This window comes from Mobula birostris, chromosome 7 (assembly GCF_030028105.1).
Source record: "Mobula birostris isolate sMobBir1 chromosome 7, sMobBir1.hap1, whole genome shotgun sequence".
Taxonomy (NCBI): Eukaryota; Metazoa; Chordata; class Chondrichthyes; order Myliobatiformes; family Myliobatidae; genus Mobula; species Mobula birostris.
In genome coordinates this window covers 84,710,090-84,723,741 of record NC_092376.1, presented here as the reverse complement: position 1 = coordinate 84,723,741, position 13,652 = coordinate 84,710,090, and the positions used below count along the sequence as shown (strand labels likewise).

Genomic DNA, 13,652 nt, shown 5'->3' with positions numbered 1-13,652 from the left:
CGACTCACAGTTGAAGTGTTGCCTCACCTGGAAGGACTGTTTGGGGCCCTGAATGGTGGTAAGGGAGGAAGTGTAAGGGCATGTGTAGCACTTGTTCCGCTTACACGGATAAGTGCCAGGAGGGAGATCAGTGGGGAGGGATGGGGGGGAACAAATGGACAAGGGAGTTGTGTAGGGAGCGATCCCTGCGGAATGCAGAGAGAGGGGGGGAGGGAAAGATGTGCTTAGTGGTGGGATCCCGTTGGAGGTGGCGGAAGTTACGGAGAATAATATGTTGGACCCGGAGGCTGTTGGGGTGGTAGTTGAGGACCAGGGGAACCCTATCTCTAGTGGGGTGGTGGGAGGATGGAGTGAGAGCAGATGTACGTGAAATGGGGGAGATGCGTTTAAGAGCAGAGTTGATAGTGGAGGAAGGGAAGCCCCTTTCTTTAAAAAAGGAAGACATCTCCCTCGTCCTAGGATGAAAAGCCTCATCCTGAGAGCAGATGCGGCGGAGACGGAGGAATTGCGAGAAGGGGATGGCGTGTTTGCAAGAGACAGGGTGAGAAGAGGAATAGTCCAGATAGCTTAAAAAATATATAAATGGTTTGAAGATTAGGTGTTAGACATTTTACTAAATCAAAAATTTTAAAGTTGCACTTCACATCTGCTTTTTCTACTAAAGAGCATGGAGGCTAATGCGGATTTTCCCAATGTCTCAAGCCTAATAATGAGGAATTGCTAGTGTTACGTCCCGATGCAGAACTGAAAAATGACTCCAATGTTGGAACACTGGAAAAGGCTGGTGAAGGACAGCAGTATTTAAGGGTATACACAGGCTTATGCGGGAATCCTCAACTTATGAGCAATTACTCTGTGAATTGTCGTCAGTTCTGTGCAGCTGTCAGCATTTTTTTGTAAATTCAAGAAAGTAACTTATCTTCTCAGCAGTATCAAAATGTTCTTAACATTACTGTGACTTCTTAGAAAAAATTGAGAACTTGTTTCACAATTTCACCTGTATCTGTATCAATAAGAGGGTTTCATTCAATGTACTATGTACTAAATTTGCAAACTAGGTTAGAGAATCGGAAGGACCACATTCAAGTCTACTACTTTGCACAATTTCCTACCCATTAAGTATTTGCCTATGAATGTCTTTGTGACAGCTGGATACTACACAATGTAAAATTGTGTGACCTCTTTTTGGACTCTTGCCTAAAATGCTTTTAACACAGCACCTGTGCTGCTGCTTTGATGGAATATCATGACTTGTTTCATGGTTTACAAATAATTATAATCCTCGCAAATGTGCTAGAAGTTGTTCTAGCTTTTCCCTGAAGGCTGCTATGATTTAAGCAGATGCTGACCATCAAGTACCCATCTATCACTATTCCATTTGTCGTATCCAATGCTTCATCGCTTTTTTTTTGATTATTATAAGTACTCATTCAAATGCTTCTAAAATACTGTGATAATATCTGTCTCCCACTACCTTCACCAGGCAGGGTTTAAAACAATCTTCTTATCTCTGTACTTATCACCTAAATCCTATGTCCTCTGGTCTTGAGATGTCTTGGTAAAGGGAGAAGTTTCTCCATGTCCTACCTGTTTTTGGCCCTCATTTTGTGTACCCCCCACCCTTCACCCCTCAGCATCCTCTGCTCCAAGGAAAATTAACCAAGCTAATGTGGTCTTTCCTCATACCTAGAATGGAATGTTTCAGTTAACATCCTGGTAAACCCCTCCATTGCAGTTGCTTCCTGCTTTTGGCATGGTGACCAAGCACTGAAATTGAGTGCACCTGTTAAGAGCGCTAAGTCAAGTCAAGACTTTAAGCCCCCTAGTATAAGTACCCTCACTTTAGAGAGATTATATTGTATCAGCCTACACTTCAAGTACTAGTTTACTTCACTGCTTTAGCCTCTTCCTGAAAGGGTCAAACTGTCAATGATCACTATTTTGAGCAGTGGGTACCCTCCCACAATGGAGTTACTTCCAGCTAAAGAAAATAGATTAAACATAGCTTATTTTTAAGAGAAGCACATTTAATTTCTGAGTAATTATCGACAGATTTATAATTTAAAGGATTAAAAACTATTTTTTTATAAATTAGAAAGATACATCAAATTGTCATCGCAGAAACTGAGCCCGAGGAATGATCTGTGTCTTCTCTCTGTCATCTCTCCCAACCCTGACTGCCTTATATTTATACTTTTTTTTTCTATTAACATCATTGGCATGTGATGTTTTTCAAATACAGTATCAGACCATGCAGATGGAATGTTTAATTTGGCCAACTTGGACTTCTCTTGATTTGGTCATAATTTTACTCGGCCAATGTGGACCCTGTTGTTTCTCTTGATTAAATTAAGTGGGTGAGTAAAGTGTACTGCGTAGAAGTCGAGGCAGTGATCAAAGACTACTAGTTAAAAGTTTAATTTATTGGACATCAAACATGAACCCTGGGCAATTTCTGCCACTCAGCTGAGGAATTTATCTTGGTGAATAACAAACCTCTGACCCTTAAACAGTTTCTGCTGCTGTGCTAAAAACCTGAGGTCAAAAGAAAACCCTTCGTGGCCTGGAAAGTGAATATCCATCACAACTATACATGATATCCCACCTGGGGCCTAACCAGTGTTTTATCAAGCTGTACAGTGAAATCCATACTTTTATATTTTGTACCCCAGCCAATAAGGCAAATGTTGCCTTTGCCTTATCTACCTGTACTTCCATCTTTAATGATCTATGTATGGACTTGTATGACAAAGTCCATCTATTTCTCAGTGCTCACTGAGGCCCTGTCACTCATGGAATATGTCCTGATCTTTGTAGACATGCCAAAGTGCATCACAGGATTACATTTAATTTGCAATTTTTCTGCACAGCTTACCAACCCAATAATTAATATTATAACCCAAGCACATTCCTTTCACGATCCACAATTCCACCAATTTTCATGACTTCAAATTGACTTATCATACCTCCTATATTCACACCTGATTTCTTTATGTATGTGACATGTGGTTCAATGTTGTGGTTGCAGCATTGATGCTAGTGTTACATTACTGGTCAGATATTTCCAATCTCAAAATCAGCCCTTCACCAACAGTTTACCTCAAATTACTAAACCAAATATGGATCCAATTTGTCAACTTCCCTTTAATCCTGTGGGCTCTAACTTTTTGTGCCAGTCTCCCTTGTGGGAGTTTTTCAAAGGCCTTGCTTGAAGTCCATGTTGTCGAAAATAAATGTGCTGCCCTCATCAGTACATTTTGCTTCTACTACCAAAAGCTCAAATTGGTCAAGACGGGATTGTCCACCAACAAAACCATGTTGACTAGCTCTATCTTTTCAAGCGTTGATTAATCCTTTTTTTCAGTTTTTCCTAATAGTTTACTTCAGTAATCAACACTTCCAAATAGTTATCCTCAAGAGGCTGAAATAACAAGTCTTACTGCACTCCCTTTTGTTTCCATCCTGCAGTTAATATTCTGTGCGTTCTTTCCTTACTTGCCCCTTTCATGAAACTCTTTCTCCCCCTGCAGATGCTGCCTAACCGGCAGAGTATTTTGAGTATACTTTTCATTTATTAAATAAATAATTTCATAAATATTTGTTTATCGTGCAGTAATGTCAGCACAGAGTGCATTTGATTGTTGGTCATGGTTTGGGAAACTGTTGCCAATAAGAGTTTGTTTGTTGGCACCCAAAAATCCACAAACTTGAATGCAGCTTTTGTATGACATGTTGAAAAAGTCAATGTTTTGTGCAGTCTTCCCCATGTTCATTGTTTTCCAGTTGCTTAGTTTTGAATATCTGTATTATTTACTTATCTATTTCAGCATCTGTTTGGAAGATTTCTTGAAGGTTTTATTTTGCATAACCATCTGTCTCCAGTTGTGCTCCGAAACCATTAGTCAGCTTGTATATTAGTAGTGCAGGAATACAGTTGGAATTACAATATACTTGATACACTAGTTGTAAGACACATGCACTGACACAAATCAATCAAATCAAGCACATTATTTCCATCTACATTATAACTAATAAGTAGTTGTGAACTAAAAAATACATGTTATGCCATTGATCATTCTCCAGTGTTATAGTAGTGATCCGTAAAGTAAAAGTAAATTCCTGAAAACTCAAGGTTAGTCCTACTCTGCTGTTCATCTATTTTCTCTTATATCCCATATAAAAAATGACTGAAATTCTTATCAATGTGTTTTAATCAAAACCCAGCAAAATATTTTCCGAAAATTGAAATGTCATGCTTTGTACATTCAGATGTCATTTGAAAGGTGCATAATCAAGGTTTTGTTATTGAAAGTTCATAAGAAAGGTTGAATGTAAATGAAGGTGGTCATAGCCAAATATGCACAGAAGACAAGGAAGTTAAGGAGCTTAGCAGACCAGGCAGCAGCTATGGAAAAGAGTACAGTTGATGTTTTGGGCCAAGACCCTTCAGCAGAACTGGGCAAAAAAAGATGAGTCAGTTAGAAGATAGGAGGAGGGGAGAGAGAAACAGAAGGTGATGGGTGAAACCAGTATGGGGCTGAGGGGTGAAGTAAAGAATTGGGAAGTTCATCGATGGAAGGGATACAGGGCTGAAGAAGGGGTAATCTAATAGGAGAGGGCAGAAGACCATGGAAGAAAGAAAAGGGAGGAGCATCAGAGGAGGCGATAGGCAAGGAGGTGAGGTGTGAGAGGGAAATGAGGATGGGGAATGGTGGGGGTGGCAATACCAGAGGTTCGTTGACTTCATCTACTTTGCCTCCAACTTCCACCCTGCCCTCAAATTTACCTGGTCCATTTCCGACACCTCCCTCCCCTTTCTTGATCTCTCTGTCTTTTTCTCTGGAGACAGCTTATGCACCTATGTCTATTATAAATCCACTAACTCTCACAGCTACCTGGACTACACCCCTTCCCACCCTGTTACTTGTAAAAATGCCACCCCCTTCTCTGAATACCTCCGTCTCTGCTGTTGCTGCTCTCAGGATGAGGCTTTTAATTCCAGAACGAAGGAGATGTCTGCCTTCAAAGAAGGAGGCTTCCCTTCCTCCACCATCAACACTGCCTTCAACTACATTTCTTCCATTTTGCACACGTCTGCCCTCACTCCATCGTCCTGTCACCCTACCAGCGTCCTCATCCAGCACATAACTCTCCATAACTTCGGCCATCTCCAACGAGATCCCACCACAAAGTACTTCTTTTCCTCCTCCACACTGATCCTCCTGGCAGTTACCGTTGCAAGCGGAACCAGTGCTACATCTGCCCCTACACCACCTCCCTCACTACCATTCAGGTCCCCAAGAAGTCCTTCCAGGTGAGGCAACACTTCACCTGTGAATCTGTTGTGGTCTCCTACTGTATCTAGTGCTTTTGGTGTGGACTCTTGTATGTCAGTGAGACCTGACATAGATTAGGAGACTGCTTTGCCGACCACTTGCGCTCCTAATGCGGAAGAAGCAGGATCTCCCAGTGGCTACCCATTTTAATTCCGCTTCCCATTCCCATTCCAACATGTTAATCCATAGCCCCTGTACAGCTGCGACGAGGCCACACTCAGATTGGAGGAGCAACACCTTGTATTCCATCTGTGTAGCCTCCAACCTGATGGCATGAACATCGATTTCTTGAATTTCTGGTAATGGCCTCCCTTCTCCTTCACAATTCCCCATCCCCTTTTCCCCATCGCACTTTATCTCTTTGCCTGTTCATCGCTTCCTTCTGGTGTTTTTCCCACTTTTCTTACTTCCATGGCCTCCTGTCCTCTTCTAATAGATTCCCCCCTTCTCCAGCTCTGTATCTCTTTCACCAATCAACTTCCCAACTCTTTACTTCACCCCTCCCTCCCCCACCCCTCCAGGTTTCACCTATCACCTTGCGTTTCTCTCTCCCCCTCCCTACAACTTCTAACTCGGACTGCTCATTTATTTTTGTCCAGTTCTGCTGAAGGATCTCAGTCCAAAATGTCATCTGTGCTGTTTTTCATAGATGCTGCTTGGCCTGCTGAGTTCCTCCAGCATTTTGAGTGTGTTGCTTAGATTTCCAGCATCTGCAGATTTTCTCTTGTTTGAGTTAACTGTGAACTTAAATTTGCCAGACCAATAACTACACCACAAACAGTTCTTTACTTTATTCTTTTCACCAGTTTATTTGTTCGAACTCAGCCGGCGAGAGGCATGCGGAGCCGAACACCAGAGGGACAGAGCTCCTCTCCCCCTGGGGGCTCGCATTGGATCTCTATCAGCAGGTTACATACAGCAACATTTATACAGTTCAAAGAGACCATCATTATCCACATGTAGAGTTGTTTTCTGGTTCTTAGTTGTGGAACTACAAGGTACAGAGGGCTAGAGAAAGGAGTAGTCAGCCTAGGAGTTTTTATCAGACACACACACACATCTGTTACTTTACAGAATCAGACAGCTCCGTCCTTGATTAAAACAGAGAAGCAGTTTACCAGACAATTCTGCCAGGCAGACACCGCTCAGTCACGCTGACAGAGTACATTTTTGAGGAAATTATTAACACCTTACTATCCCAATTCCCTTACAACTTCATCATTCCCTCCTTTTTTATCATTTTATGATAACATGTTATAACAGACTATTACTTTTACAGCATGACATAAAACACGGCCAAAGGCACCGTAAGATGCAAACAATGATTGCAATTAATACAGTCAGACTTCCGAAATGCAAGAACACCACCCTCCCCCCCAGAAGTCCCAAATATATTAAAGGGCCAGGGCCATTCCCTTGCCTTACTGGTCCCAAAACTGTGTAACTTACTATGAACATCTCGAATTTTCTGGATCTCTTGGGTTATGTGTTTAGTTTGATCAGTAATATTTGAGGATTCGTCAGGGATATAAGTACAGCAATCCTTACCCATGATAGCACAGGTCCCTCCTTTTTCTTTAATATTGCCCTAGTTTGTGTGTCTTTCACCCCACCAACCTCCCCTCCTATCTTTATTCTGCTTTATGCCTAATTTTCAATGCTATTTCCCCCCCCCCCCCCCAAATGTTTCTCTTCACTTGTTTCCAAAAGCCTAAAAAAGGAGGTGGCATGGTACTATACCAGTTAGCGTAAAACTTTACAGCACCAGCTACCGGGATTTAAATCCTGCTGCAGTCTGTAACGAGTATATATGTTCTCCTTGTGAACATGTGGGCTTTCTCTGGGTATTTTGGTTTCCTCCCACTGTCTTAAGATAAACCATTTTGTAGGTTAATTGGCCATTGTAAATTGTCCTGTGATTAAGCTAGGGTTAAATAGGTGCATTGCTGGGTGATGTGGCCCACTGGGCCAGAAATGCTTGTTCCACACTGTATCTCTAAAGGAATAAATGTATATTAGAGTCGATAGGTATCATTCCTGAGAATAGTGCATTCCTTCATGATGATATTCATGATTCTATTATATTTTGACCAGAAGGAGAATGGAATGTCATCACCTACCCTGACAGCCTTCAGTGCACCTAAACTTGATGGGGATATGTCGCAGACATTTTTAACTGCTCCCTACTGCAATCTGAGATTCCCATCTGCTTTAAGAAGACCACTATCATCCTGGTACCTAAGAAAAATAGTTATATTCCTTAATGACCCCTGTGTGATGAATCTGGCATCAACCATAATGAAGTGCTTTGAGAGAATTTTTATAGCACATATCAGATCCAGACTCTCAGACAACTTTCACGCACTGCAACTTGCAGACAGCTGAGAAAAGGTTAATGGCGGAAATTATTTCCCTGCCCCTACGTGCATCTGTGGAGCTTATAGTGCCTAAAGGCACTAATGTGACACTATTGTTTATTGACTATCCTGTACTTTCAGTACTAAAATTCCAAGCAAGGTCATAGATCTGGGACACAACATTTCACTTTGCAACTGAATCCTTGCTTTCTGACCAATAACCAACAATCAGTAAGGATAGGCAGCAGCACCTCTGTCTTAATTGTATTGAACACTGGTACCCCACAAGGCTGTAGCCCTAGTCTCCTACTTTACTCTTAAGCACTCGTAACTGTGGCCAGATTCTCAACTCCATCTACAGGTTTGTAGATGATACCATTGTCATGGGCTCAATGTCAAATAATGATGTGTCTGAATATAGGACAGAGATAGCCTAGTGGCATTGTGTCATGACAACAGTCTTTTTCTCAATCAAACTCCCTTCTGGAAGATTGGGGGCAGGGGAGGTGGGGTTGGACAGTGCACACACCTGTTATATCAGTTTTGCAAAGTTCGAGAAGGTTAAGAGCTTCAATATTTCAGAAGCTTTTCTGGACTACTATCAACACCTAGACTTAGGCATACAGTCTCTACATCTTAAGAAAAGCAAGGCCAGCAGGTATAAAGGAATTTTGCAATCAGCAAGATGTGAAAATATATCACTGCTTCTGCCAACTCCACCTCCCCTAGCATGACACTGCAAATTTTGTAATTCCATACCTAAGAGCATGGTAGTGGTACTTTTACCAGCAGCACTGAGTAGTTGGAGGAGGAGGTTCACCACCACCCTTTAGTGATAGAATAAAAATGAATAAATGGAAAGAACTGGAGAATTAGCATGGAAGTAGAGAAATAGTTGAAAGGGACTAAAATTATTTGGAAATTTACATTAAACTTGTTCCAAAGTGTTAATTAGTGTTCTTCATTATTTTAAAATCTTTGTTTCAACCCTTAAATCGGTTGGTTTTGTCTGAGACATTCAAAATTATTGCTTTTTGCAGCCAGTCATCCTTTAGCTGAATTTATTTTCAGCTCAATCAAAGTTTGACTTTTACACCCACATACTTCAGCCTCAGCTGATTTGATGTTATTTACGCGTGAATGGGCCTGCCCATGTAGGGCTTCATCAACAGCTATGCTAAAAAGTTATCATTAGAGGTCAATAAAATTTTTTCATTCCTATTTCTCTATTCTTTCGAGTTCAGACTTTGTTTTTAGTAATACAAATGGAAAAAAGGGAGTAGGAAACTGCTAGGTAATGGATTAGTTAAGTTCAAAGTAAATTTATTGTCGAAGTACATATGTCACCATAATACGACTCTGAGAATCATTTTTGCAGGCATACACAGTAAATCCAAGTATACCAATAGAATCAATGGAATCTATTTTTCAATAGTTATTTGGTTTTAAAATTGTATAGTAATAGACCTTGTGTTTAAAATGTCCAGTAAATGCCAATTTTTTCACATCAGTTGGCAATATTTATAAAGCACTTCCAAGCTGGCTGCCAGCGACTAGCTGTGTACCGCAGGTGTTGGTGTTAAGACCACTTCTTTTCACATCGTATATCAATAATTTGGACGATTGAATTGATGGCTTTTTGGCTAAGTTTGCAGATGATGCAAAGTAGTTGGGAGGGCAGATAGTGTTAAGGAAGAAGGGAGGCTGCAGAGGGACCTAAACATAGCAATGTGCATTGCTGCCAAAATGTTCAACTTTTGCCTCATCTGTCCATAGAATATTGTCCCAGAAGTGTTGTAAAACATTCAAATGGTCTTTTGCAAAAGAGAGGTGCAGCAATGTTTTTTTTTTAGAGAGCAGTGGTTTCCCCCATGGTGCCCTTCCATGAACACCATTCTTGTTCAGTGTTTTTCTTATAGTGGACACATGAGCAAATTCTAAAGATTTCTGCAGGTCTTTTGCTGTCACCCTTGAGTTCTTTTTCATGTTGTGCTCTTGGTGTGATTTTTGTAGGATGCCCACTCCTAGGGAGAGTAGCAACAGTACTGAATTTTCTCCCTTTGGCATTTACTCTTGCTGTGGACTAATGAACACTCAAGGTCTTTAGAAATGCTTTTGTAGCCTTTTCTAGCTTCATGCATCTCTACAATTCTTCTAAGTTCCTCAGAAAATTGTTTCATGGAGGCATGGAGCAGATAAACATATCTTCCTTGAGAAGAGCAGGCTCTATCAACAACCTGACTTTGTGTCTTTTTTTTATAGTGCAGGGCACCTTTACAACTCACACCTCCAGTTTCATCTTATTGGTTGAAACACCTGACTCCAAACAGGTTTTGCAGACAGCATTACCCCAGAAGTTCAAAAGTTCAAAGGTTCATTTAATGTCAGAGAAATGTGTACAATATACATCCTGAAATGCTTTTTCTACAAAAGCAGAGGAGTGCACCAAAGAATGAACGACAGTTAAATATTAGAACCCCAAAGTTCCCCCAGCTCCCCTCCCTGCCACGCGTAAGCGGCAGCGAGCAACAATCCCCTCCCCCCCCCCACTGGAAAAAATAAAGTACACCCGCTACCAGCACTCAAGTGTGAGCAAAGCAATAGCAAAGACACAGATTTGCAGTTACCCCAAACACTACATTGTTCACCCAATAATTTGACATGCTGCAGGCTCTCTCTCTCTCTCTCTCTCCTAATAAGGAAGAATTCCATTTTTCAGCACGTGGGGAGACAACAAACAACTCACTGGATTACGATGTTAAAAGTCCGTTACGTCACTTTTTTAGAGCTCTGTGCCTGGAGATTGCAAGAATCCCGGCTCCCCAGGCATACAGTAGATGTTCCAACTCCCCCAACGACACACGGATCTCCTGTGGCGACACCAACCCTTGATTCGCCCGTCTCCAGTTACTCGAGATCCTAGGCTTCTGAAACTGTGCCGAAATCTTAGGCCGAGACTTTGGCATGCTGAATAGCGGCCAATTGTGGAACCCCAAGAGCGGGTCCCATTCCTGCAAAGAACCATAGTCAGTGTGTAACTCCAGGTCAGGGTCTTCAAAAGAACCTTGAAAGGGAAAATTAGAGATATTAAAGATGCAAATAGGACTGATTTTGAAGATGCAAGCAAAGGAGTCACCGTTGGGCACCATAACTACTTAGGTCCGTCTCTCAGAGCCCGACTTGGAGCCTACACGTGGATTGGGCTTTGTGTTTTGCTGGAAGGGTTGGCGAATTATCTCAACGTCATTAGGACGTGACTAAATTTGGGGATGGAAAAGACTTATGGATTGCTCAGAGACCGGTTTTACTGGCACCGAATATCCAGAATCATCATGAAGTGATTTCAGTGCCATCCTCCGATACTCCTTGGGCAGAACCAGCTGACAATGCCGGGGTCATTCTTGAAGTGACGCGACCAGGTGTAAGATCTGGTTCTTCAACTCCAACCAAGGCCATTCTCATAGTAATGGAGGCACCGACGCTGAGTCATTCAACTTCGGGGACTCTTTCACCTACTTTTTCCCAATAGATACCTGTAATATTGGCTTATTTTGCTCAATAAATAAATAAATGAGCAAGTACAATGTTTTTTGGTTATTTATTTAATTAGGTTCTCTTTATCTAGTTTTAGGATGTGTGAAGATCTGATCACATTTTAGGTCATATTTATGCAGAAAAAGTGAAAATTTTACATGGTTCACAAACTTTCTAGCACCACTGTATATGAGCAAGGATGTAATGCTGAGGCTTTATAAAGCATAGGTCAGACCACAATTGAAGTATTGTGAGTAGTTTTGGGCCTCTTAGCTGAGGAAAGATATGCTGGCATTGGAGAGGGTCCAGAAGTGGTTCATGAGAATGATTCCAGGAATGAAGGTGTTGTATGAGCAGTATTTGATGGCTCTGGACGTCTACTTACTGGAGTTTAGAAGAATAAGGGAGGATCTCTTTGAAACTTGTCGAATATTGAAGGGTCTAGAGTAGATGTAGAGAGAATGTATTTTATAGTGGGGGAGTCTTGGACCAGATGGTAGTGAATATGTGAAATTCATTGCCACAGACAGCTGTGGAGGCCGAGTCATGAGTATATTTAAACAGGAGGCTAATGTGTTCTTGATTAGTCAGCGTGTCAGAGCTTATGGGGAGAAGGCAGGAGAATGGGGTTTAGAGGGATAATAATCAGCTGTGATGGAACTGCAGAGCAGATTTGATAGGCTGAATTGCCTAATTCTTCTAGATTTTACGGTTTTAAGTCAATTATTCATACATGCAAGATGTGCTTTTAGAAGAACCAGCAGAATGGTTGTGCTTTCAGGTCTAAAGCATAAATTCATGAAGTACTAAAATACTCAAAATCCTTTAAACCTTGTCTCATAGGCTTGTGGTTGTATTAAAGGTAATTTGGAGCATGAGTAATAAAATGATTTATTGTGAACATTTGTATTTTGTATTGAATGTCATTATAGTAGGCAGGAGCATTTGAAGGTTTTAATTCAGGCTTGTGCAGGTAAGCAATGTCTAGTTGCAAAAAGAAAACTTGTGGCTTTTGCCTCCAAACTTCTGTCAGCACTTGTATGGCTCCACGGTCTCCCAAAAGGTGATGTGGGTTCCCCTGCTGGCCTTATGATATTTTCTACACCAGCATCTACAAAATGAAGGTAAAACACTTTACCTGAACACCATCAACTCTATCTGTTCTTGCTTCAGATCATTGGCAGGCAGATATAAAATTCAAATTAGCTGCTTTAGACCTTTCCCAGTTGGCATCCCTCCTTGTTTTCCTGTGATGGAGGAAGGGGTCATTCAGTTTATCAAGTTGGTGCTGGCTCTCAGAACAATATTTACTACATTTCTCTGCATCTTGCTTTTTCTCATGCCCATCAACTCCAACTGGTTCTCTTATTTCTGCCCCCGCCCCCAGCCAGCTACACGAGATAATTTGTAGTTGTTAATTAACCTAACAACTAGCAGATCTTTGGGATGCAAAAGTAATCCAGAGAATGTGGGGGAGGCCCACACCATGTAAACACCATGCCAGAGTTGAAATGGATTTGTGAGACAGTCAACTACCTGCAGCAATGCTATGTGCCATTTGGTATTGTTCTTCTGGCGTAAACTATATATCGGTCTCTACCCAAATTGCTATCTTTACCCCTTAAATTGACTTGGGTGTAGATCAGGTGGTGGGAGTGGGGTTGGAATAGAGGAGATTGCTCATGGTGTCCTTTCAGATATGTAGTAAAAGCTAGTAAGACTAAAATCAGTATTGATAGTGAGAGGTGCTTCCATCAAAGAATTAACATGATATACATACTGCATTTTTTCTGTAGCTTACTTGCAAGAAGGGAGGCACAAGATCAACTTTGGTAATAAAATGATTGAATAATTTTTAATTTAATTTTATAGGTGAGTGCATCAGTGAAGCTTTCATCAGAAGAAGAATATAACTTGAAACTTAATCTTCTACATCCTATAATAGCCCAGTGTTGTGCTGTCAAAGTGCTGGGAACAAAGGTATGGCCTAAAATAAATTGAATTAATAAGTTTTCATATTATTAATCATGGACTATTTAAAACTACTCTGATTTAATGATTGTCATGTACAAAATTTATCAGGACTTCTGATTTGATTTGTAATGTTGCTGTACTTGTATATGAAAATTATCTATGTTGTACGTTATAAATTGATAAATCTTGGTAGCTTTCTAATTGATGCAGATTGAGTAACTTTGTGCAAAAGCTAATTTTAATTCATAAATAGTATTTTCTGAACAGATCTAAATACCAATTGCACTGCACAGATTGGTTTTGACTTCCATAATCTGGTGATGATTTCAGTGTTTGTTCAAGTTAATGTGTTTGCAAGGAATATCTATGTAGTTCCTTCATTTTTCATTGCTTGTACTGTCAGGCACCATACCACATTACCAGTGGATAAATATGAGCACTTCTTTTTCAT

At 40.9% G+C, this 13,652-nt stretch overlaps 1 protein-coding gene across 6 annotated transcripts in view; it reads left to right on the top strand.

Annotated features, from left to right (window-relative positions):
• Window positions 1-13,652, top strand: part of sugt1 (SGT1 homolog, MIS12 kinetochore complex assembly cochaperone) — a 183,742-nt gene that overhangs the window by 86,104 nt on the left and 83,986 nt on the right. For all 6 annotated transcript variants that reach the window (XM_072263500.1, XM_072263501.1, XM_072263499.1 and 3 more), the window contains one exon: window positions 13,100-13,207. In XM_072263500.1, the coding sequence (XP_072119601.1) occupies window positions 13,100-13,207 (108 nt within the window). The remainder of the gene's footprint in view (window positions 1-13,099; window positions 13,208-13,652) is intronic.